This window comes from Bemisia tabaci, chromosome 1 (assembly GCF_918797505.1).
Source record: "Bemisia tabaci chromosome 1, PGI_BMITA_v3".
Lineage (NCBI taxonomy): Eukaryota > Metazoa > Arthropoda > Insecta > Hemiptera > Aleyrodidae > Bemisia > Bemisia tabaci.
Genome location: NC_092793.1, coordinates 61,694,114 through 61,717,452, shown reverse-complemented (window position 1 = coordinate 61,717,452; position 23,339 = coordinate 61,694,114). Strand labels below are relative to the sequence as shown.

General features: G+C 39.6%; 1 protein-coding gene across 3 annotated transcripts in view; it reads left to right on the top strand.

Moving 5' to 3' along the window:
* Window positions 1-20,963: 20,963 nt before the first annotated feature.
* LOC109035753 (protein fem-1 homolog CG6966) overlaps window positions 20,964-23,339 on the top strand; it is an 84,949-nt gene continuing 82,573 nt past the window's right edge. The window contains exon 1 of one of the 3 annotated variants that reach the window (XM_072304846.1): window positions 20,964-21,312. In XM_072304846.1, the coding sequence (XP_072160947.1) occupies window positions 21,270-21,312 (43 nt within the window). In that variant the 5' untranslated portion in view covers window positions 20,964-21,269. The remainder of the gene's footprint in view (window positions 21,313-23,339) is intronic. The other 2 variants (XM_019049496.2, XM_019049495.2) reach the window with 2 other exon arrangements.

The window sequence follows — 23,339 nt, the reverse complement described above, 5'->3', positions numbered from 1 at the left end:
CTACGGCTTTAAGGATAACACTATTTTGAGAGTACTTACAAAAAAAATAACCCAATTTATCTCGCCCATGTTAAAATGTCCTTTTCTCTCCCTCAAAGTGGCCACATAGTGCGATTTTTCGTATCAATGTCCCCGCAAGGTGAGTCTTTTTTCTACCTTTAAAATGTTGCTGAGGCTTTGAAATTTTCTGAAATAGCGCACTTTTTGAAGTACTTCTTGAGAAAATTAACAAAATTTACCTCGCCACTCTTAAGATGCTCCCTCCCCTCTTCAAAGTGGCCACATCGTGCGATTTCGTCGATTGTTCGTATCATTCCCCGGCACGGTTTGCCTGAACGAGTATAAATTTTTTGACGCGTCAAAAGCAGAAACTCTTCAGATTCTAGAAGTGGAGTGTCTACCAAGTCATGTAAGCTAAATGGAAAGCAGATTTTTTAAGCTTCTGGAATACAAAGTCGATTTAAATGTATTTCGGGGCTAAAATGGGCAAATTTGAAATTGCCGGTATAAAGTTCCGTTATATTATTGTACTGAAAATAAATTTCCTAGATGGTTATAATGCCTAAGTTTCTTAGATATGGTTGTTTAATGTAATCGAACACTAATAATAGTACCACCGATTTTAGGCATATGGTATGTTTTTGCGACCTAAAACTATACCTATCAGAGCTGAAAATTGCTTTCCCATGGAACCTTCCAAAAAATGACCGGCTCTTGCAGTCGAACTGAATATCGTCGTATCGTCGTTCCATCTAATATTGAACTGATGTTGCCACATGCTTTTGGGTCCTTTTGCAAATGCGTTCAGCACATCGATACTTTACTATTTTGAGGGGACTCACGTCGAGGAGTCGATGTATCGATTCGTTATATCGATTTTACACTGAACATCGGTGCTTTCTCGGGATTGAAATTCGCTATTACGGATTCACGTAAGAGTTGATAATTCGAAAGAGATCGAAAAAATCAATAGAACGAATCAATACATCGACTCTCTCTTATTTGGCTATTTTCTCCCTTTTGAGAGACTTTCTTCATCAAATAGTTTCTTCGTCTGTTCCTAGCTTGATTTGTATCTTTTTCACGACTTTATACCTTTGGCGCTATACAAGTGCAGTTGGGGAAGCAATATATTCAAGGGTAAAAGTGAAATAACGGCAACACTGACGGCCAGTGAATAGACAAGTCCTGGAGGGAGTTCCAGCAGCTCATTGTTTCTCGCTGGCTGTCGTCGGCAATTTACGACCCCCGAAGCCTTTCAACTCCCAGGCAACCGTTTCGCTGGTGCGCTATCAATTTTTTTTCGGTCTATAATTTTAAATGTAAGTAAGCATTTTTGAACTCTCCGTAAAATTTGCAGAAAATCCATGTCAAATTGAACCCGGAAAGAGTTGTATGCACATGGTAGCAGATTTTATAAACTCAGTCTATTTACGAAAAACTTTATTTTCTTTTGCGTACACGGAAGATGCTGCATTACTTTTTATTTTCATTCTTTGAGATAATTTCGAATCTGAAGGGAACATAAGTAATTTTCAGGATTTGAAGTGTTAATTTTTTCCTAACGATGCCAAGCCCAAATGTGTCACAGAAAGCATTAGCAAAAAATCCGTGAAGTTGATCAACATTTCAGAACAAATTTTAATAAGTCAAATACCTGTGCAGTGGCTCATTGTTTCTAATTTGTTCCACCGAAATTAAAACAAAGGGCCAAATCGTTGTCAAAATATCGCGAAAAAACCAAGAGGCGAGATATTTTCACGCTACTGAGCTAATTGCTTTGTTTCAGCACGACGATGCTTTGGAAATAATTAGGTCGAGTGGCAATATATTTAGTCCTTCAATTTTGTCGTTCCATCATATGAAAGAAAAAGAACTTAGCTCCGCTCACTTTTCAGCTGCCCGGCGCTGTAAAATTATAAGGGGCGAGATAATTTCAAGCCACGGAGCTAGGTAAGTTTTTGTTTAAAGAAAAAGATGCTAATGAAAAATTGTGCCGCTGGACAAATATTTAATGTTTCATTGTGCCATCCATTCAGACCAAAAAAAAAAAAACGATCACTTTTCTGCCCTCAGAGCAGCAATACTGATTTATCCCCGCCTACTACATGAGAGAACACGTCAATTCCTCAATTTACCACCCAAGAAATTGTGCCGTTTGGTAAACATTGATTTATAGTGTTTCGATAATGGCGTTCATTTGTGCCGAAAAAACCCCGAATTCCAATCATTTTTTAGCCACATTGGGCTGAAAAACTGATTTCCTTGTTTCCTTGTACTAGGTGGAAATAAAAGCGGTTCGGGGTTTGCGTTCGCTTTATGGCATATGTACACCTTAATCAGTTTGCGGCTCACGTGGATGAAGTAATAATGTTTCAGTTAGCCTTTCGTTGAAATCTAAGCCTCATTTTTTGACATCATAGATAATGGAACACCCTTTCAATTCTAAAAACGCGAAGAACGTTGAGAGATTATAGTTGGGTTCGAACCCAACATGCAACTATTTTAACTCTGCGGTGGGTCGGGATACATACTTTGGATTTTTTAGGCGAAATGTGATCTGCTTACGGCCTACGCGCGCTCGCGAATCGCGATAGAGTAAGTATGTAAGCACAGGTGCGATCTGTGTTTTCCTCGAGCGTTTGCAACCCTGACCACTGCAGAGTCAGTTGTTCTGCTTCACTTAGATACGACGAGCAGTGTTCTGCCTTTTAGGAGCCACCTTGGCCGAAAAGCGGAGCCATCTACTATTTTTAGGAGCCAAATTAAATTTTTGCATACGGGCCATGGCAATGCTGCATGCAAACGGTGCGTATAGAGAGCGCTTCATCGCTAGCCGCTGCTTCCCGATTGCGACTTCAATGTGTCAAATTTTTTTGGCGCCACGATGGCCCAGCCCTCCCAATTTTTAGGCGCCAAGGCCCGATTTTTAGGCGCATTTAGCGCATGGCGCCCGGGGGAGGCAGAACACTGATGACGAGAGCCCACAACGGTTCCTTATCGAAAAATAAAATCCATTTGTTCAATCCAATCTCATAACCACGAGAATGTGCTTTCAATATTTTTGCGGCACTGCATTTCTTCAAAATTCCTTGATTATTCTCATGAGGATAGCAGTGGCACAAACCTTCGGGGGTTGGACTGCGGAGTGGCCAGAGGGCGGACCTCCTAATTATATTTCTAATTTTTCCACCCAAATTAAAAGTAAAGCTCATTTGAGAAATAAGTTACCTAAGGGATGAAAAACTCATGTAATAATTCACGCCCGGACGCCAACTGGAATTGAGATACCACCATGTCTCTTTAATGAACTAGACATACGCGATAGTCCGCAAAACAATAGCAGTAGGTATGGCAATGATATTGTTCAAAAAGATTCGTCAACGAGAGAGGTGGATTTTTCAAAATCCCGCGCACACATTCCGGATCTCTACTGACCATGTTGCCGCAACGCCCTCAACCTTCCGCCGGTTCTCAATGGGCAGTAATCCGAGCAGGAGAAAGTACGGCCACGCTGCTGAGGATCAGAGGGTTCCGGCTACCTGTAACTCCGGAAGATTTGAGTTCTAGGCGCGCGTTAATTTGATTTTCTTCTCCGGATTTCACCTCATAATTCCATAATGATGATTCATATAATTTTCTTCTTCAGGAACGACTCTTTTTTCAAGGGGCAATTTCAATCAAAGAACAGAATTCCCAATTTACATATAAATACAGGATAACATCGTATACAGTAAATTCAAATACCGTGTATCTCAAGACTAAATACATAGAAATATAAACTGAATCAATTTTTGAGGTAATGAAAGATCGACTTTTTTCTTTCTTTTATTCATTAACTGTGTATGCGATGAATGATTAGTTTCGGTAATCAAACAAAACCTGTTAACAAATCATGTTAAGGGACGATAAGTAAAATGTATTTATAATCATCTGATACTTTAAGCCCTGAAATGACCGCTACTTGTCAGTTATATATTAGAAAAATGTATGGGGTCAATCGGATCTTACTCGCCGTACTTTGTGTAGATGAATTTATCATTCCTTATTTGAACAGCCCCATTAGGCCCCCCTCCAGCCATTTTAGGATGGAGGCAGTATTTGAGAAAATACCCCGCAAATAGTGTTCCACACGATGATTTCTAGGCGAAAATTCTCGTTGAGTCAACTGAAAATCTGTTTACAGTGACAGAACGCTCTTTGAATAATAACAAAAACACGCGGGTCTCAACAAAGATATTTCTTGTTGACTCAGTTGACTCCGAATTCTCGTCTGGGTATTAATAATTTTAAATCCAATTGACCCGACAGTCAATTTTTCTCAGTGCAGGGGTGAAAAAAATACTCCTCTCCAACTCATTTGAGATCACAGTTTTGGCGTAATTTTCTGATACACACTTTATAACGAGGTAGTACACAAAAAGGTAAGCACGAGTGGCGGCTGATGAGTAATAAATTGCAAAAACTGCAGTGAGAGGTCATGCGCATATTTTTTTTTAAAGAATACTGTGTGAAAGGCAATATAGAAACGTGTAGGGAAAACCCAGAGCATATTTAAAAAAAATTTCTCAGCGTCAGTGAGCTCATATTTTTGAGAGTTTTTCAAGAACCCATTTCAACCCTACAATTTTAGTAAGAGGACGGAATATAACGTTTTACAAAAGCAGTTTGTGCTCAAGATTATGGTGAATATCTCTTTTCAAATTGCTGCTGCCTTAAGACTACTTACATGTGAGACTATCCTGACGCAAAATGTGGCCGTATGCAATTAGCTTAAAAGCACTTTCTACAAATGATCTGTGAAAGGCATACCGAACTTTTTCTTTCTTATCATCTAATCATACACTGTAAGGTTCACATGCTTGAGGATTATGTTCCGTCAGGTGAGGTCAGGCGGTATACTATAATATAAATGCTATTTTCAATACTATAATATCGGCCCTCTGAGCCCTTGCTAATATGATCTTGCTGAATATTTGAAAGACTTAAATTGCCGGTACTAGTTCGGTGGTATTTAAACCAATAACATTTCAAGAATATGGTAGGTATGACAAAAATTTAGACAAAATCAGACTAAGAAATTTCGAGACTGTCTATTTGAATACAGGTAAATTTTGTAAAGCTATCCACTTCTCTTCTAGTTCACTCTCGCCCGTGCGATTATTCTAGAGCGGGCTTCCGTGGAGATGAGGCAGCAGCAATTTGAGGCATTGGATTCTTTGCAATGAGCCACTAACTTACTTGCATGTAATCACGCATGAAAATAAAAAGACGGAAATCACACAATTCTCAGCATAGTTGGATCCACTATTACGTGAATCATCGCTAAATTTGTAATTGCTTTAATTTTGAAATACCTTGTTTGGATTCGATTTTATATGAGCCTCCTGCAAATTTTGTAGAGATTCAAACATGCAAGATTATACATAGGGTGTCCCAAAACAACTGATACCAAATCTGTAGGTAGTTCGGATACCATGAGAGATATCAAAATGCGGTTTGAAGGAGGTTGTATAGTTCATACTATTAGTCATCAAATCTCAAAATTTGAGCTTATGCGGTTGAAAACTCACCGAGTTATTGCAATTTTTTGATGACGAGTTGCGATGCAAATAACCTTACAGGATTTTCGAGTAATTAATTTCGAGTAATCTGCAGCGCTGTTCAGGAACAGTTCGCGAAATAAAAAATTACTCGAAAATCCTGTAGGATTATTTGCATTGCAACTCGTCACCAAAAAATTGCAATAAATCGGTGAGTTTTCAACTGAATAAGCTAAAATTTTAAGGTTTGATGGTTAATAGTATGAACTACAACCTCCCACAAACCGTATTTGATATCTATTATAGTTTCCGAAGTACAGACTTGGTCCCAATTATTTGGGGACACCGTATGTAGACTGCAACAAAATTCATGGCACCGCACCGCCGCAACGGTTGCCGGTTCCGGAGGAGTTGTAATTTGTAGCGAACGACAGCTAGTCAAGAACAATAAACTGTTTGGACCCTTTCTCGTCTATTCAGTTCAAACCCTTACAGTGTTGCCATTCGTGTTTTTCACCCTTGAATATTTCTTCATTTTCCAATTGCCACCGTACCGTGCGGAAGAAAGTCGGTGATGTGCTAAGGGTTTGGCGCGGCGCAGCGGCGAGGGAGAGGGCTGCGAGAGGGGTGTTGTGTTGTGAGAGTTCGATTTAGTTACTTTTTTCGGTGACTAGGCTAATGCAAAGATGCTGCATGCCACCTCGCAATTGGCAGCGGTATCAAAATATGCCACCCTTCAATACAAGTAAAAAAACACGACTTTTAATGACTGACTGCTTTCACCTCGCCCCACACCCATATTCCCGCGCACTTCCTTTCACCCCCCTGGCATCGGGTGTAATGCGTTACACGTTAATCTTAATGATTCTCATAGAGGTAGATTAGTAACGACGTTATACAATTGCAATTCTCAATCAGCATTTTCCGATTGTCCGCACTATGAAAAGCGTTGAAGGTTTGAAGCACAGTGCCTGCCCTTGCGATCCATTTGATCGCCGCGTTAGAATCAACCAGCACGGTAGGCAAGGTGTTATCGCCTTGAAATGAGAGGATAGGCAACATGCAACACTACGTAAAATTGCAATAATAATGTCGCATCTATCGCATATTATGTAACTATCGCTATTTCCTCCTGCAGGTTGACTGCCTTAAAAAAGGCCTCAATTTCTACAGATCTCGGAAAGGACGAAGACGCCGGCGATCGCTTTTTCCGTTCATCCCCTCAAGTCGTTCCCGGGATTCCACAATGACTCTTAGTTGGCACTGTGATTGACTAATTTAATATTTTTCCCAACACTCGGGAAGTGAGATTTTTCCCTGAGACAAATCCCATGAAACGTACCGTGGAGACAAGGTCATACGTAATGGGACCCCCCCCCCCCCCCAATACAAAATAATTCGCATAACTAAAATCCAAGTAGCATCTCTCAACGGAAAAATCGCTATGTACTGCGGCTTTATCGCGGGCGATAAAATCGCCAGGATCATCAACATTTGAGCGATTATCCTCGATAAAATCGCGCTATTTTCGGAATGAAAATCGCAATAAATGGCGATTTAATCTCGATTTTATCCAACCAAAAATTGCGATTTGTAGCGATTTAATCGCGATAGCCAACTGATAAAATCGCTATTTATCGCGACCACTGCTACTTGGGAAAGGAACATTTGCCAAAAACCTTGTAACTTTCCTGGGGTGAAAAGGCGATGAAACCTTTCTTCGGAAATATTATGAGGTCACCAGTAAAAATACTGCATTACTATATTCCAGACAGTTCAAATGAAGGTGGGAAATCGTCCGAAGGCACGCTGCGAAAAATTACCGGAAATTTTACCGGGTCCAGTTTTTTGGGGAACGGGCCTGTGGAGGGAATGCACCGTGGAGCCGATGCACACGTGCAATCGATCCACAGGGCGTGGGCTCCACACACCACTTCTCTCTGATATGGTGCGTGGACTCCACGACCCGTGGATCCGATGCATCAGTTTTGGAAGGGGGTGAGTGCATGGAGTCCACGCACCGTGGAGCGATCGCACCGTTACCGCCGTCCCCGCGCAAAAATCATTAGACAGATTTATCGGCGTCTGGACGCCGCGTCCAGACGCGCCTAAGGTTCCGTACCTTGAGTTAATCAATATTTTTCCCAGTGCCAAGTATGGTACTTGTACCCCTAGGGCCCACTGAGAGGAGAAGAAGAAGTGAAAACGAATTGTGCGATATTTTATTCATTACTACATTGTTCATGTTTGTTTAATTAAAATAATGTGTCTAATTGACCGTTGAGCGGTGCCGGACACGGGAGCTGTCAGCAATAGATTTCGGGTGCACCGCAGATTGCGAAACGACGGGTGGCGCGACTGCGGATTGCACAGGAGTGAAGGCGCTCGTATGATGTAAACAAACTTTGGCCGCGGGGTTGAAGAATTGAATCTCCAAATTGAATCGGACATCTGAGGAACTAACGAACAGCTTGTGGGCTGTAAAAATTGACGACCTGTAATACAGATGGACAAGATTCTAAAAACTCTCTGACTTTTAAAAAGAGGTGGCGGGGGATTCAAAACAAGTTGATGCTGTACATGCTAAAGTAGGTTTTATATATGAAGCGGAAAATTTATTAAAAATTAGAAATTTAGAAAATATTGACCCATCAAAAACTAATTATTAATAAATGTATATACATGAATTATGGTTTGTGTTGTAACGTCACCATCAACTGGTACCCTGGGATGTGACCTCAAAATGCCATTATTAAGACGTCATCCAAGGATGACTCCATGACGTCATCAACGAGACTCGTTTCCATCGACGTCATCGACAGGTCCTCCATGACGTCATCAACGGACGAGTCTATGGCGTCCTTGATGGGTGTCCCGATGACGTGATCGGGGGGGGGGGGGGGATTGCTGGTAGATATAGAATTGTCATTTTATCAACTTAGGGGGATTAAAATACAAGAGGAGAAAGGTACGGCCTTGTCTCCACGGGACGTTTTCATAGGATTTGTCCCAAGTTCGAATCGCAGGAATGAAACTTCTGGGATTTTTCCCAGTTACCGTCTCCACGGGACGGGGCTCATACAGTCCTGCGACTAGTTTGCGCGAGAAGATAAATTAGATAAAGTCGAGTATTTAACCGGGATTAAAATACTAATTGCACTCAATTGACAAATTTTAGGGGGGCCAAAAAGTAGCTCCCTTTGACTAGCCTTTGACCTAGGAATATCCCCCAAGTTTCAAATCTTTACCTCAATTAGGTAAAAAGTCAGAGGGGGTGGAAGGGACTTTTGGATCACCCTGTATAGGTATTGTTCATATATTCTCGCGGAGCGCCCTAACTCCTGTGCAATCCGCAGTTGCGCCACCACCGTCATTTTTGGTCGTTTTGCAATCTGCACCCGAAATCTATTGCTGACAGCTCCCGTGTCCGGCACCGTTACCCATTTAGTTTATATTTGGAGGTTAATTACGTCACGCGACGTCATCTACATTGGCGTGCATCGGCTTCATCGAACTCCGGAGTACGATTGATCTGGTTGATCCGGTTGATCTACTCTACGTCATAGCGATGGAATCAATCAGAATTCCAAAAACGCTTTGATGGATCTGCACCGATGAATCGTCTACTATTCACCGGTCCCGGAAACACTTTGATGCACAACCGATTCAATCGACTTACATCGCGATGAATTCTGGAACGCAACCTTACACAATTTCCAAGAAAATCGATGATAAACGTCGATGTACCGACCTACGTCATCAAAAAAATTCCAAGATGCCCAAAAATGCAAACACCTCCTTTTTTTTCTCTATGGGTTTAGTTAGGTTTTAGTTGGTTTAGTTCACTAATCCCAAGGCGGATAAAGAATGGTGGTCGCATCTCGTACCCTCTTGACGTCACGATTGTAAACAAACCCAACTGCGGAGTTAGGGGGTTTGAGGTTTACGCTGCACTCTAACGCTACAAGGTATTGTATAGTCACTTATCATTGAAAGTATTTCTGGCGTTGATAGCCCGAATTTAAAGTGAAATTACTGCGGTGTATTTTATTTTGCTATCTTCATTAGTAAATAATTTAAAAACCGTGAGAGGTTTTTTTTTTTTTTTTTTTTTTTTTTTTTTTTTTTTTTTTTTTTTTTTTTAATATTTCTTATTTTCTCCATGGGTACCTGATTATCAATATAATTTTTCGGGGGATCCCCCGAACCCCCTTACCTGGGGGGAGTCCTCCCTTTGTTTTTCAGAAATCCCCGACCCCCTCTCCGTTTTTCCAATTTTCACACTTGTCTCCCAAATTTCCGAAAGTACAAATTTCTCCTGGAAGCATCAAAAAGAAGAATGATTGGACGTTATTTCCAAATTTCTAAGGAAAAACTACCGCATTACAGCTCTCAAAAATCCGAAATATACTAAGTCCAAAATGATAGGTCCAGTTTCGTCAGAAAGTTGCACATGTGCGTGAAGGAACGAGCCCATCGGGTACATTTCTTTAAACACAAATTTCAGCCAGAAATATTAATCATTAGAATGATTGTAACTTCCTTGCAAATTCTCCGTAAAAATTTTAACTCAGACTACGATCTGAAAGCGTTTCATCAGGAAGGAAAATTCATAATTCCGTTTGAAAGTTGTATGAGCCTCGCGCCGCGGCATCGCATCGGGTACACTTCGGGTACATTTCAAATCGCGCGGTAAAAGCCCGTACCCTCTGCACGTCACATATCTTCAAGATGGCAGCCAAAATCGAAATGCGACCACCATTCAGAGAGTATGGAAGTGGAACCTATGGAACGCTGTTAGTGTCAAAACCCTTTTCTTGCGCACGCGGAATTTTTTCTGGCGCGCGGAATATTTTTCCGGCGCGCGGAAAGAAAAAACCCGTTTTCGATGAAAATCTCTGAATTTCCGGATTCCGCGCCGGTTTTCGATATATTTGCGCCGTTTGTGTCAAAACTAAATTCGTCGGCGCGCCGCTTCAAATCTGTTCCGCGCGCGGAATTTTCGATATATCGATTCCTGCTCGCCGTTTGTGTCAAAACTATTTTTTCCGGCGCGGCGCTCCAAATCTGTTCCGCGCGCAGAATTTTCGATATATCGAAAAAGTGGCGGGCGGAATTATTTTCTGGTGCAGCTCCGGAAAAAACTGTTTTGACACGATCGGCGAGCAGGAATCGATATATCGAAAATTCTGCGCGCGGAACAGATTTGAAGCAGCGCGCCGACAAAAATAGTTTTGACACAAACGGCGCAAATGTATCGAAAATCGGCGCGGAATCCGGAAATTCAGAGATTTTCATCGAAAACGGGTTTTTTCTTTCCGCGCGCCGGAAAAATATTCCGCGCGCGCAAGAAAAGGGTTTTGACACTAACGGCGTTCCATAGGAACCTACCTTCCATACTCTCTGCCACCATTCTTTATCCGCCTTGCACTAATCCAAGACCAATCCACACAGGTCAGTCATTCCCGTGGACGAGTTTTGGTACTCTACTACGCAGTGACGTACTATTGAGTGCTTGCAATGTATTTCTTATGGGAGCACCCATTGTGACGTACTATTGAGTGCAGCTGAGTTAGGGCCGGGCGGGGAAGTGGCTTTCAACAAGATGCGCAATGACTGACCTGTATGGATTGGTCTTGCACTAATCCCTCTGCCAGGCACCGCTGTGGGCGCTGTGTCGCCGCTGCCGCTAACTGGACTGGAGTTGGGGGTCCTTCCAATAACTATTGTCTTTGTCCATGGTGCTGATACGTGAAAACACGATTGCCATACACATGTTCTGAAGGCAACGAAGTGTACCATTGAAAGAGCTTGATGCAAAAACGGCTTTTTTCGCCCCCCCTCTGGAAGTTCTGCAGACTTTTTCTATTGATTACTCATACTTGAGCGCTTCTTTTCCCAAATTTTCAGACCCCCAAAAAATTTTGGGGGGGAGCTAGGGGGGGTGGAAGTCAAAACCTGTGAACCTCGATATCTCTTGAACAAAGAAAGATATCGAGGTCCGGTTTGGACGAAAAATCGTCTAAAATTGCATACTTTAAGATTCTAAAGGTCGAAATCCCGATATCACATTTTTAAGTCAACATATGTGCTTTTTTCCAGTTTTTAGGTCTAGAAAATTTCTTTTAAACGAAAAATTTACAAAGATCTCAATTTTTTATTTGAACCAAAACCAGTTTTTTAAATTGTTCGTCTTTTTCCGCATCCAACGAGTGGTCCATTAAGCTGGGGAACCAAACGGTTCCGGAGTTATGATCGATTGAGGTTTCCGCTCAACGCGCGCCGACCGATTTTCGCCCGCAAAAAAGTCGGATTTGACTGTTATTAGATCAGATTGAATGTTCAAACTGAGCAAAATGCTTTATTAGGGACTCTTGAGGGTCGCTGAGTTCAGAAATTACAGATACTTCCAAAAAATTCACGTTTTTAAAATTGCAGCTTCGGACAGGACCACTGAGCGGCCGGTCGGCGCTCAGTGGGCCTCTAAAATAGCGTTGCGGAGCTGTAATTTTAAAAACGTGAATTTTTTGGAAGTATCTGTAATTTCTGAACTCAGCGACCCTCAAGAGTCCCTAATAAAGCATTTTGCTCAGTTTGAACATTCAATCTGATCTAATAACAGTCAAATCCGACTTTTTTGCGGGCGAAAATCGGTCGGCGCGCGTTGAGCGGAAACCTCAATCGATCATAACTCCGGAACCGTTTGGTTCCCCAGCTTAATGGACCACTCGTTGGATGCGGAAAAAGACGAACAATTTAAAAAACTGGTTTTGGTTCAAATAAAAAATTGAGATCTTTGTAAATTTTTCGTTTAAAAGAAATTTTCTAGACCTAAAAACTGGAAAAAAGCACATATGTTGACTTAAAAATGTGATATCGGGATTTCGACCTTTAGAATCTTAAAGTATGCAATTTTAGACGATTTTTCGTCCAAACCGGACCTCGATATCTTTCTTTGTTCAAGAGATATCGAGGTTCACAGGTTTTGACTTCCACCCCCCCTAGCTCCCCCCCAAAATTTTTTGGGGGTCTGAAAATTTGGGAAAAGAAGCGCTCAAGTATGAGTAATCAATAGAAAAAGTCTGCAGAACTTCCAGAGGGGGGGGGCGATAAAAGCCGTTTTTGCATCAAGCTCTTTCATATTAGCTATGTTTATGCGAGCCTCATAACCTAACTTCAATCGAAACCTGAGTTTGAAACCAAGGTTCAAATCACGGCATAAACGATACGGAACTAACGAAATGTAGGTTTCCGAAATTTGTGTTTGAAACATTATTTTACACTAAAGACTAGGTTTTCGCACTCCGCATAAACGAACCGGAGGTTGAAATTAGTTGAAATTCGACTTCAAATGCGGTTTCAGGTGCGCGATCGGCAATAAGGCGGATTCATTAGCTACGTTTATGCGAGACTCGAAACCGAGGTTTCACGAAACCCGAGTTTGTAATGCAAGTTTTCGACGTCGGGTTTATGCGGGCGCTGTAACCCGACTTTCGCGGGAAATCAAACTTTCCGATTCTGGCGCTGTTTATGCGCATATTTTCGATTGAACTTGAATTTCATGCGTTGGCGCCATTTTCACAAGCTATACTTCATTTTGTCACTATGAATTGATTCAATAAAATTATTATTACTCTTTTATCCCGTGTATGTTCCACAATATTTCCGCAATATATAAGCGGAGGCTTCATCTTCACTAGAAAAGCCTGTACTGACTTTCTGAGCAACAGTTGGAAAAATGACAGTGGATTTTTAATCATTTTACGTTCATATTTAATAATTGAATGAATACCTAAGTAATCTCAACAACCCTTCAAATCATGCTCTAGCTTACCGTCAGTTGGTCTAACATGAGCCGGTTTTTGACTTTGAGGCTTTGCATTTTTGCAGTAAATTTTTTTTTCATGCAATCAATTTTTGTTGTAGATCAGTCCCACATAGAAGAGTAAGAATAGCCCATTGAAAAAATTTTCCAGCAAACTGGGTATTTTTTTTTTAAAAAAAATTGAGGTGGCTCATGTTACCTGCAAGGTGGGGTAACATGAGCCACCCTATTGTTTTTAATTTAAAGGCACATGTAAGCCTACTATAGGCTTACATGAGCCTCCCAAAAGTTTTTTAAAAAAAAATTGAGTTACAAAACATTAAAAACCAGGCTAAAAACGTACAAAACTTTAATTTTCCTACAATTTACGTCAAATTTCAGGCAAACAAATACATTTAACATCTAAAACCTTGTATCTAACAGGAAATCATTTAACAATCAATAGCACTAAGTTACTTTAAAGGCACACCGACAAGACAAATGGGACCTAAAGTCAAGAGAGATCAGTCAAAGTTTCTTAAAAAGTATATATATAGTAGTATTTTGGGCTACGTTAGATTCACTTTTATTTATAGTAGTATATATATAAGTATAAAATTAATATTGACTTTAATTTTAATTTTTGGAACTTTTTGGCTTTGTTTTCCCCGCAAAATGGTGTGGACTCAGCACCATTTCTCCACCTTGTTACATACAGTTCGGGCCACTTCTTAGTGTTTTTTTCTTTTTTTTTCTTATATAAGTATATATAGTATACAAGTCTTAAAAAGACGAACAGTAAATATGAAAGATACGTGAAGGAGTTGATTTATGCTCTAAAGGAATGCCAATTTTACTAAGAATGTATCATGAAAACCATTACTGTATAGATTGTTCCTGGAAGACTTGCGAAAATTGGGTGGCTCAAGTTACCTCCAACATTCCAAAATTTTGGTTTTTCCAAAAAAAATCGGTCAAAAACTAAAATGTTCAAAATCCAATGCATGGGCATGAAAGTTGGAGGTATTTGTGAGGTTCGGCGACCGGCGAAATTATTCTGTGATTATCGATAGTCACTTTTCAAGGAGGTTAGTTTCAGAGGTAGAAAAAGGGGCAAAAAATTCTAAAAACTAAATAATTTATAAAAATTTCTTATCGATGGAAAAATGTGTCTCTATACCATTGAAATTCCGCCAAGACACGCCACTATCACATCATGTTGTTGTTTTCGTTGTTTACTTTCGCGACAGTGCTGCCACAGGCAAGAGAAAAAAAAATCCCCAAACGGCTCATGTTACCCCCGAGGCTCATGTTAGACCAACTGACGGTATATTCTGAGTTCAGAAAAGTTGCCATAGGTAATTTTAGTGATGTTAAAAATAATTGTGGCAGCAGGCGCAGAAATTCATCATATAGTTTATTGAGCTTCTAATGATCTTACAATAGGTAGATATAGGCATTGAAAGTGTAGGTGTGCTAATCCAGTAAAGCACCGCACCTTCACTCCATGGTGTCGTAAAGATTGTATGTCTGCTATTATTGTAGTGAAACAAATAACTAATCGGGAATACTTATGGGAATCGCTCCTTCAAAATATGATCAAAATAAGCGGATATTGATAGGTCAACAATGTATCGCTATCGCTGAAGCAGAATCGGCGAAATCCTCTTGAGGCAACGGACGGTGACAATCTCAACAAACTGATGACGCTTCACAAATTTTAAGTTTCCACATTCCCAGAGACACGCGCTAAAATCCTGTCTCTCACCCCTCTTTCCGACTGCTCTCCGAGTCCATGAGCAAGACAGGAAGAAAATAGGCAAGCTACCTACTACTGTTTGCCTACCTATGTGTACTTTTTTTTAAACTTGATTTTCAAAGGTGACTCATGTAAAGAGCAACTGACAAACAAGATCTCAGAACCTGCCATTGCATTTCACTAACCTAAGACACAAACCCAACCTTACCATTGATATTCTTTCGCTTACACTGTATATTATTCTCTCATTGAGATTCGATATGAACTCAATTAAAAAATGCTTTTGAATCTAATTATTCGGGTAGATTGGAATATGGAGCTTTCTGTCTATCTGTAAAGCGCATTTACTAACATTCACTGCCGTCACAAGATATTTTTTCACAGGCAGAGCCACTTTCCACAGTTGATGCATCTCTAACGCCAAGGCTCAATTATGACAAGTGATTCAACGACCAAAAATTGTTACACGCCTCAACAAAAACCGTATTCTTATCTGAAATCGCAAATCTTGGATAACAGAGCACTCACCAAAAATCTCCTTCCTTCTGCCTCAGTATGAAAGAGTGACGATATATACTTTGGAGCAATAACTTTGAACTAGTCTCAATAAATGATGGCCTCAGAATTTGAGTCATCATTTACAAGAGATCTCCGCAGATGATGAACTGGTAGGTAAGGCTATTACTCAATTGTAGCCTGTACCTAAAGCTCTTCGCTTGCTTTGCTTCTGTAGTCATAAAATGTTGATTAGAGTTGCAAGAATTATCTGAAAAAGCAGTAATAAGCCTGGATTCCATCTGACACTAAACACCTTCACTAGAAAATAACGTCCTACGTTTAGCTAAACAAGGATAAATAAGCCACATATAACTGAAGGAATCACGGAAAAGTGCTTAAGCAACAATTACAGTAGAATTATGATTGTAAAAAATGTTGAATAATGGCAAAATTAAAGCTAAATCGTGGGATAAGCACCAGTTGTTTACGAACGTTATGATAATAAATCCGCCATATTGCCGATCGCGCACCTGAAAATCGGAAAATCGCATTTGAAGTCGAATTTCAACTAATTTCAACCTCCGGTTCGTTTATGCGGAGTGCGGAAACTTAGTCTTTAGTGTAAAATAAGGTTTCAAACACAAATTTCGGAAACCTACATTTCGTTAGTTCCGTATCGTTTATGCCGTGATTTGAACCTTGGTTTCAAACTCAGGTTTCGATTGAAGTTAGCTTATGAGGCTCGCATAAACATAGCTAGTATCATAACGTTCGTAAACAACTTTTGCTTATCCCACGATTTAGCTTTAATTTTGCCATTATTCAACATTTTTTACAATCATAATTTTACTATAATTGTTGCTTAAGCACTTTTACCTGATTCCTTCAGTTATATGTGGCTTATTTATCCTTATTTAGCTAAACGTGGGACGTTATTTTCTAGTGAAGGTGTTTAGTGTCAGATGGAATCCAGGCTTATTACTGCTTTTTCAGATAATTCTTGCAACTGTAATCAACATTTTATGACTACCTACAGAAGCAAAGCATGCAAAGAGCTTTACAGGCTACAATTTTGTATCCACACGATTTGCCTAGGATTTCAAGATAAGGCACCCTGCTTCCCTTTAAGTAGTGCACCGAATTTTTTCATTTCATTCTACCGATTAAATCTGAAATCTGATCCAATCAGAGCTGTGTAGCTCTTGAATTTGTGTGATATCCATGTATCGATTTCCTGCAAGGCGGATAAAGAATGGTGGTCGCATTTCGATTTTGGCTGCCATCTTGAAGCACTGTGACGTCAGGAGGGTACGGCTTTTGCCATGCAATTCGAGGTTGAGCCGACTCCCCCGGCCTCGGCCGGCCCATGTACCCGATACCGTGTGACGTCCAGAGGTATGGCGTCATTTCCGTAACCCTGAGAAATAAAAATATATGTATCGAAAGAAAAAAAAACATTTCTCAAGAAAAAAAATATATGTAGAAATTATTTTTCACCCGTAGAAATATTCCTGCTACTTCGAATTTTTTTTTTTTTTTTTTTTTGCTTTGGAGAAATATTTTTTTTATCTCAGAAAAAAAATTCGCCGTAGAAATATTTTCACCGCTCCTGACAAAAAAAAAAATCTCGAGAGAAAAATATATTTCTCAGGAAAAAAATATATCTCTGAAAAAAAATTATTTCTCAGAAAGAAATATATTTCTCAGGAAATAAAATATTTCTCAGAAAAAAAAATATATTTCTGCAGAACGGAGTGTTCACTGCTGCCAGCTTGTGCAGGCCGCTGGAAATGATTTCGACAAGGAACGTGGGATGTGGATCGATGGGTGGATCGTGGGATGTGGCGCGAAGTGGCGCGAAGAGTTGAATCTTTCGCGGGAAACTTCCGGCCGGACGTAATAATTGCGGAATAAAACGTCCGCGTTTATTCCGGGGAAATTAGGATTTTTTCAGCGATTGCATGTCCATCCGGGCAAATTATTTTCTCATAACCAGTGCGATGAAGCCAAAAGACACCATTACATATTCTTTCAAACAAGGATAACTAGGAAATAAAAAAGAATGAATGGAAAGTTTTGATACATCACGCTTCTCTGCTGATCTTTGTCCGGAATTTGAGTTTTGGCAATAAGGAATAAAGTTGAGAAGTCGCAGAGTTCTTTAAACAATGTCCTGATGGATGAATATATCTTTCTTTTCAAGAGGACTATCGTAAATGAAGAGAATGTTATAAAACAATTTCTGAAAATCCTTCTTTTCAAGGAATGCAAAGAGGAAAAAATACAATTCTAGCGAATGCATACACGTTTACTCGTGCTGTGCGCTCTTTTTTTGAAGGCTCTGCCCACACTAGCAGAAAGACTCAGAACTTTGCGCGGAAGTTAAAGCTGGCTACCTCCTGTACCACCAAAAGACGACAAAATTACAAATTACAATATTTATCCTTTCGGGAAATGAGAGATTTTGCCGCCTTGCTACTTTTTAATTTTCATTCTGAATTCTAATTTCGTTTTATCGATACATACATGAAAGCCGCTTTCATAGCCCTCTTTGGTGCTAGGCGACATCCAGCCGCCGATGTCCTCTATCCTCTCAAAGCCCTTCAGAGAGTTTCCACTCCCTCATTTCCTCTGAATAAGCAAAACAAAAAATGCTCCTTTAATTCCTCTAAAATCCTTTATCTTTGTCGATACTTACGTATGTTTAAGGTGATTCGTCAAGCTCAAGTGACGTGGTCGAACTGGTATGCGATATATTGCATCTTTTAGGTAAAAAATCTCGGCAGATTTTGAATTTTCAGCAAAAAAAAGGACGATAGCCCCTGCGCATGAGCCTGAAGAATCATTCTAAACCCAAAAATCGGCAAAATTCAGAGAAATGAAAACAGGATAGTGTTTGGAAAAAAACCTCGCATTCGATACCGAAATCGATAGCTGAATCGAATGCGAGGTTTTTTTCCAAACACTATCCTGCTTTCATTTCTCTGAATTTTGCCGATTTTGAAGGTTTAGAATGATTCTTTAGGCTCATGCGCAGGGGCTATCGTCCTTTTCTTTACTGAAAATTCAAAATCTGCCGAGATTTTTGACCTAAAAGATGCGATATATCGCATGCCAGTTCGACCACTTCTTTTGAGCTTGACGAATCACCTTAAGGAAATTCCAAAATTTCCTGACCCCCCAAGTTTTAAAAGTCGGAAACAATGCTTTTCTTTTGGGAGAGAGCAAATTTTTCTGAACGAATCACTTAAATTTATTTCTTTTAAATCCTTTGAAACTTTTTGAGTGTCGAACGGAACGTTTAGACATTACCTACCATTCAGGGTTTCAATTCAGCTGAATTTGCGTTTTTATATGTTTAAATGATTTTTGAAATCAGCGATGTAAGGAGCCATCTAGCGGTACAGATTCGCGTGTAAAAATGACTGATGCAGAGCAGTAAGCTGTAAAAATGAAAGAACACAAATTCGGCAAAATCGGAACCCTGAATGGTAATGTCTAAACGTTCCGTTCGACACTCAAAAAGTTTCAAAGGATTTAAAAGAAATAAATTTAAGTGATTCGTTCAGAAAAATTTGCTCTCTCCCAAAAGAAAAGCATTGTTTCCGACTTTTAAAACTTGGGGGGTCAGCAAATTTTGGAATTTCATTAAACATACGTAAGTATCGACAAAGATAAAGGATTTTAGAGGAATTAAAGGAGCATTTTTTGTTTTGCTTATTCAGAGGAAATGAGGGAGTGGAAACTCTCTGAAGGGCTTTGAGAGGATAGAGGACATCGGCGGCTGGATGTCGCCTAGCACCAAAGAGGGCTATGAAAGCGGCTTTCATGTATGTATCGATAAAACGAAATTAGAATTCAGAATGAAAATTAAAAAGTAGCAAGGCGGCAAAATCTCTCATTTCCCGAAAGGATAAATATTGTAATTTGTAATTTTGTCGTCTTTTGGTGGTACAGGAGGTAGCCGCTTTAACTTCCGCGCAAAGTTCTGAGTCTTTCTGCTAGTGTGGGCAGAGCCTTCAAAAAAAGAGCGCACAGCACGAGTAAACGTGTATGCATTCGCTAGAATTGTATTTTTTCCTCTTTGCATTCCTTGAAAAGAAGGATTTTCAGAAATTGTTTTATAACATTCTCTTCATTTACGATAGTCCTCTTGAAAAGAAAGATATATTCATCCATCAGGACATTGTTTAAAGAACTCTGCGACTTCTCAACTTTATTCCTTATTGCCAAAACTCAAATTCCGGACAAAGATCAGCAGAGAAGCGTGATGTATCAAAACTTTCCATTCATTCTTTTTTATTTCCTAGTTATCCTTGTTTGAAAGAATATGTAATGGTGTCTTTTGGCTTCATCGCACTGGTTATGAGAAAATAATTTGCCCGGATGGACATGCAATCGCTGAAAAAATCCTAATTTCCCCGGAATAAACGCGGACGTTTTATTCCGCAATTATTACGTCCGGCCGGAAGTTTCCCGCGAAAGATTCAACTCTTCGCGCCACTTCGCGCCACATCCCACGATCCACCCATCGATCCACATCCCACGTTCCTTGTCGAAATCATTTCCAGCGGCCTGCACAAGCTGGCAGCAGTGAACACTCCGTTCTGCAGAAATATATTTTTTTTTCTGAGAAATATTTTATTTCCTGAGAAATATATTTCTTTCTGAGAAATAATTTTTTTTCAGAGATATATTTTTTCCTGAGAAATATATTTTTCTCTCGAGATTTTTTTTTTGTCAGGAGCGGTGAAAATATTTCTACGGCGAATTTTTTTTCTGAGATAAAAAAAAATATTTCTCCAAAGCAAAAAAAAAAAAAAAAAATTCGAAGTAGCAGGAATATTTCTACGGGTGAAAAATAATTTCTACATATATTTTTTTTTCTTGAGAAATGTTTTTTTTTCTTTCGATACATATATTTTTATTTCTCAGGGTTACGGAAATGACGCCATATCCCTTTATACTGAGAGTCAAGACAATTCGGCTCATGGATATCACAAACGGGAATAAAGATTACAGAAATTGAACGTTTTTCGTAATCTTTGATCGGCCCATTCTCAAATGCCTTTCTCCGTTCCTCCTCTCATTCCGTTTGTTCCTTGCCGAACCCGTAATTCCCCGGTCCATTCCAGATTATAATCTTTGCAATCGGTGAAAATGTAATCTTTATTCCCGTTTGTGACACTGTGGAGGCCTAAAATACGGTGACCAATCAGAAACGGATTCAAATTGTCTTGACTCTCAGTATAAAGGGACTCTCTGTTGAAGTTCTGTTTTTCATGTTGGAAAATTTGTGGAAAATAAATAATAATACAATTTGGCAACTTACGTTTTAATATTTCACGACATAAATGACGTCATCATTGTCCCACTCTTCCTGCATGGTGGAATCGTCTGCCCCTGCCCTCGAGAAAACAACTTCTCCTTCTCGGTTATGTCCGCGGTGAAATCTCCGTTGATTTCTCAGTCTTGTGATCGGTGCGGGATTGTACGTATGACCAGTTTTTCCACCACGGTTTTATTAGTTCGTGGCTGTGTAGGCTGAGTTTTGCAATTGAACAGTTAATCGTAAGTTTGTCGACTTTTTCCCTTTTTCCCTCGTTAAATTTCATCACCCAGTGCGAATGTCAGTTGACGATGAGAAAATGACTTTAGACCGACAATGCTTCGATGCCGCCCGAGATGGATTATTAACGTATTTGAGGGTACGTATTTCTAATAATGCCGTCTTATATTTTTTCCATACGGATTTTAGTCTCAAGTTTCAGCAACTGAAGTCTCCCCAGCCCTAGCCTGCAGGCCACAGTGCTATGCGCACAGACTGATAAAGATCACCTTCAAAGTCCTATTGACTGTGCTTTTGAATAACAGCATTATTCAGAAGTTACTTTGAGATGACGGATTTACTTCACTGTCATGAGCTTTTATTGAAATTTCATATTATTGTCAGAATTCATCACGTACATTTTGACCCAGAGATCATCGCGAAGATTTAGGCTATCAGGACTAGGAAAACTCCATCCTAAGACACAAACAATTCGCTACTTTCAAATTCAAGTTTGAACCTTCAAGTAGATCAGATGTGGACCAGAAGCTGGGAAGGCAAAAACTACTAATGCATCTGAATAAGAAGCTCAAAAAAGTATCTGGCCAAGATCTTTCTTTAGTTTTTGGTTAAGGAAGTCTTAGATTTAACTTATTCTTCATCATACTTTCCTACTGATCGCTGAAGTAAGTAAATATCTAGCTCTGCGATGTTTGGAAACCGCTCAACAATTCTAATTTCCATAACGGAAACAAACCAAAATATCTTTCTGAAGTTTTCTGTGATCTTATGGCAAGTAATGACGGAAGAAAATGTATAGTATCTACATTTCAAGAAAAACCGTACGGTTTGTTTTCTCTCAAATAAATTATAATTGAGTCAGTTGAGTTTTGGAGTTTCACAATCATAGTTTTGCAGTATTTGCCTCTAGCCACGGATAGTGCATGTACGTATCTATTGGACTAGAGTTGCAAGTAAAATATGAATTAAAATGGGAATTTGAAATAATTGTCTGCTGTACGTCCATTAAGAGAAGAAGTAGTAGTAGTGAACTTTTATGGCTTGATAAATAGGTTCATAGCAGCATAAAATTTCTCATAATTGCTTACCTATCTTTTGTAATTTTTCTCACTAGGGAAGGAAGAATAAATTTTGGATTTGTTGTTGCATAAAATGTTTACTTTTTCTCCAAGTAATTATCTAAGGATTAAATTTTCCTGGAATCGCCCAACTAGGTCTTAAACTTATCAGTTGCTTGGATGAAGTCAAGCCATATCTATGAAATTTTCTTGAAAAAATTCGACATTTTTTAATTCGAACTTCTGTTGGTTCAAGAAGAAAATTTTCTTTTCATGGTGACGATTCAACCATCTTATTGAAATTTAGGGAGAGAATAGATGCAGAGTCTGTGTGGAATGATGCCAGCCTTGAGATCTTAATTATTTGATCCATATACCCTCTCAGCTTTGTCTTTTCACTGCTGGCGAAGCATTATTTTCCCTCATGAATATTCAAATCAGTCGATCTAAGTACCGAAGTAGTTGAAAATTTGCTCTTTCCTTTAAGTCTTTCAGAGTGAAGTTAACTGATTGGAGGGGAAGTTTTTAAAATGAAAATGGGTGTCAAAGCAGGGCGCTTCAAAACATTACAGTCGCCAAGTCTCTCGTGTACAGGGTGGCAATTTTCAGGAAAAAGTGAACATATCAGTATTTTGCAAAGGTTACGGGAATCAGGAATGCGATCAGTTCCAGTTCAGCAAAGCAAAAATTAGTTGCAATCTCAGCTTTAACATTTCCCTACTCTATGAAAACGGTCAATAGTAAGCTCCGAGCAAAAAAATTTTAATTACTATTTAGAGTGCTTGTATGTCATGTGTATTTTCCACTCACAACCACCCCCTCCCCCCCCCCCTCCCGTAATCAAAACTTTTTATGAAGAAATTGCCTAAGACTGATAATTTTCTGCATCCAATTTCCTCAAAAGTCTTTCTGTAATGCCAATTTTTTTTCTTTTTTTTTTTCTTTCTATGAATGAATATTAGCAACAGTATTTGTATTAATCTCTGATAGGATGGTGAGCGTCTCCCCCTAACCGCTAAGAATTTTAAAAGTATTTCGCGTAATTTTCACCTATACTGCCGTGTTGAGGAGGAATACCGTACCGTATGAGCCATCAGACGTTGCCAGA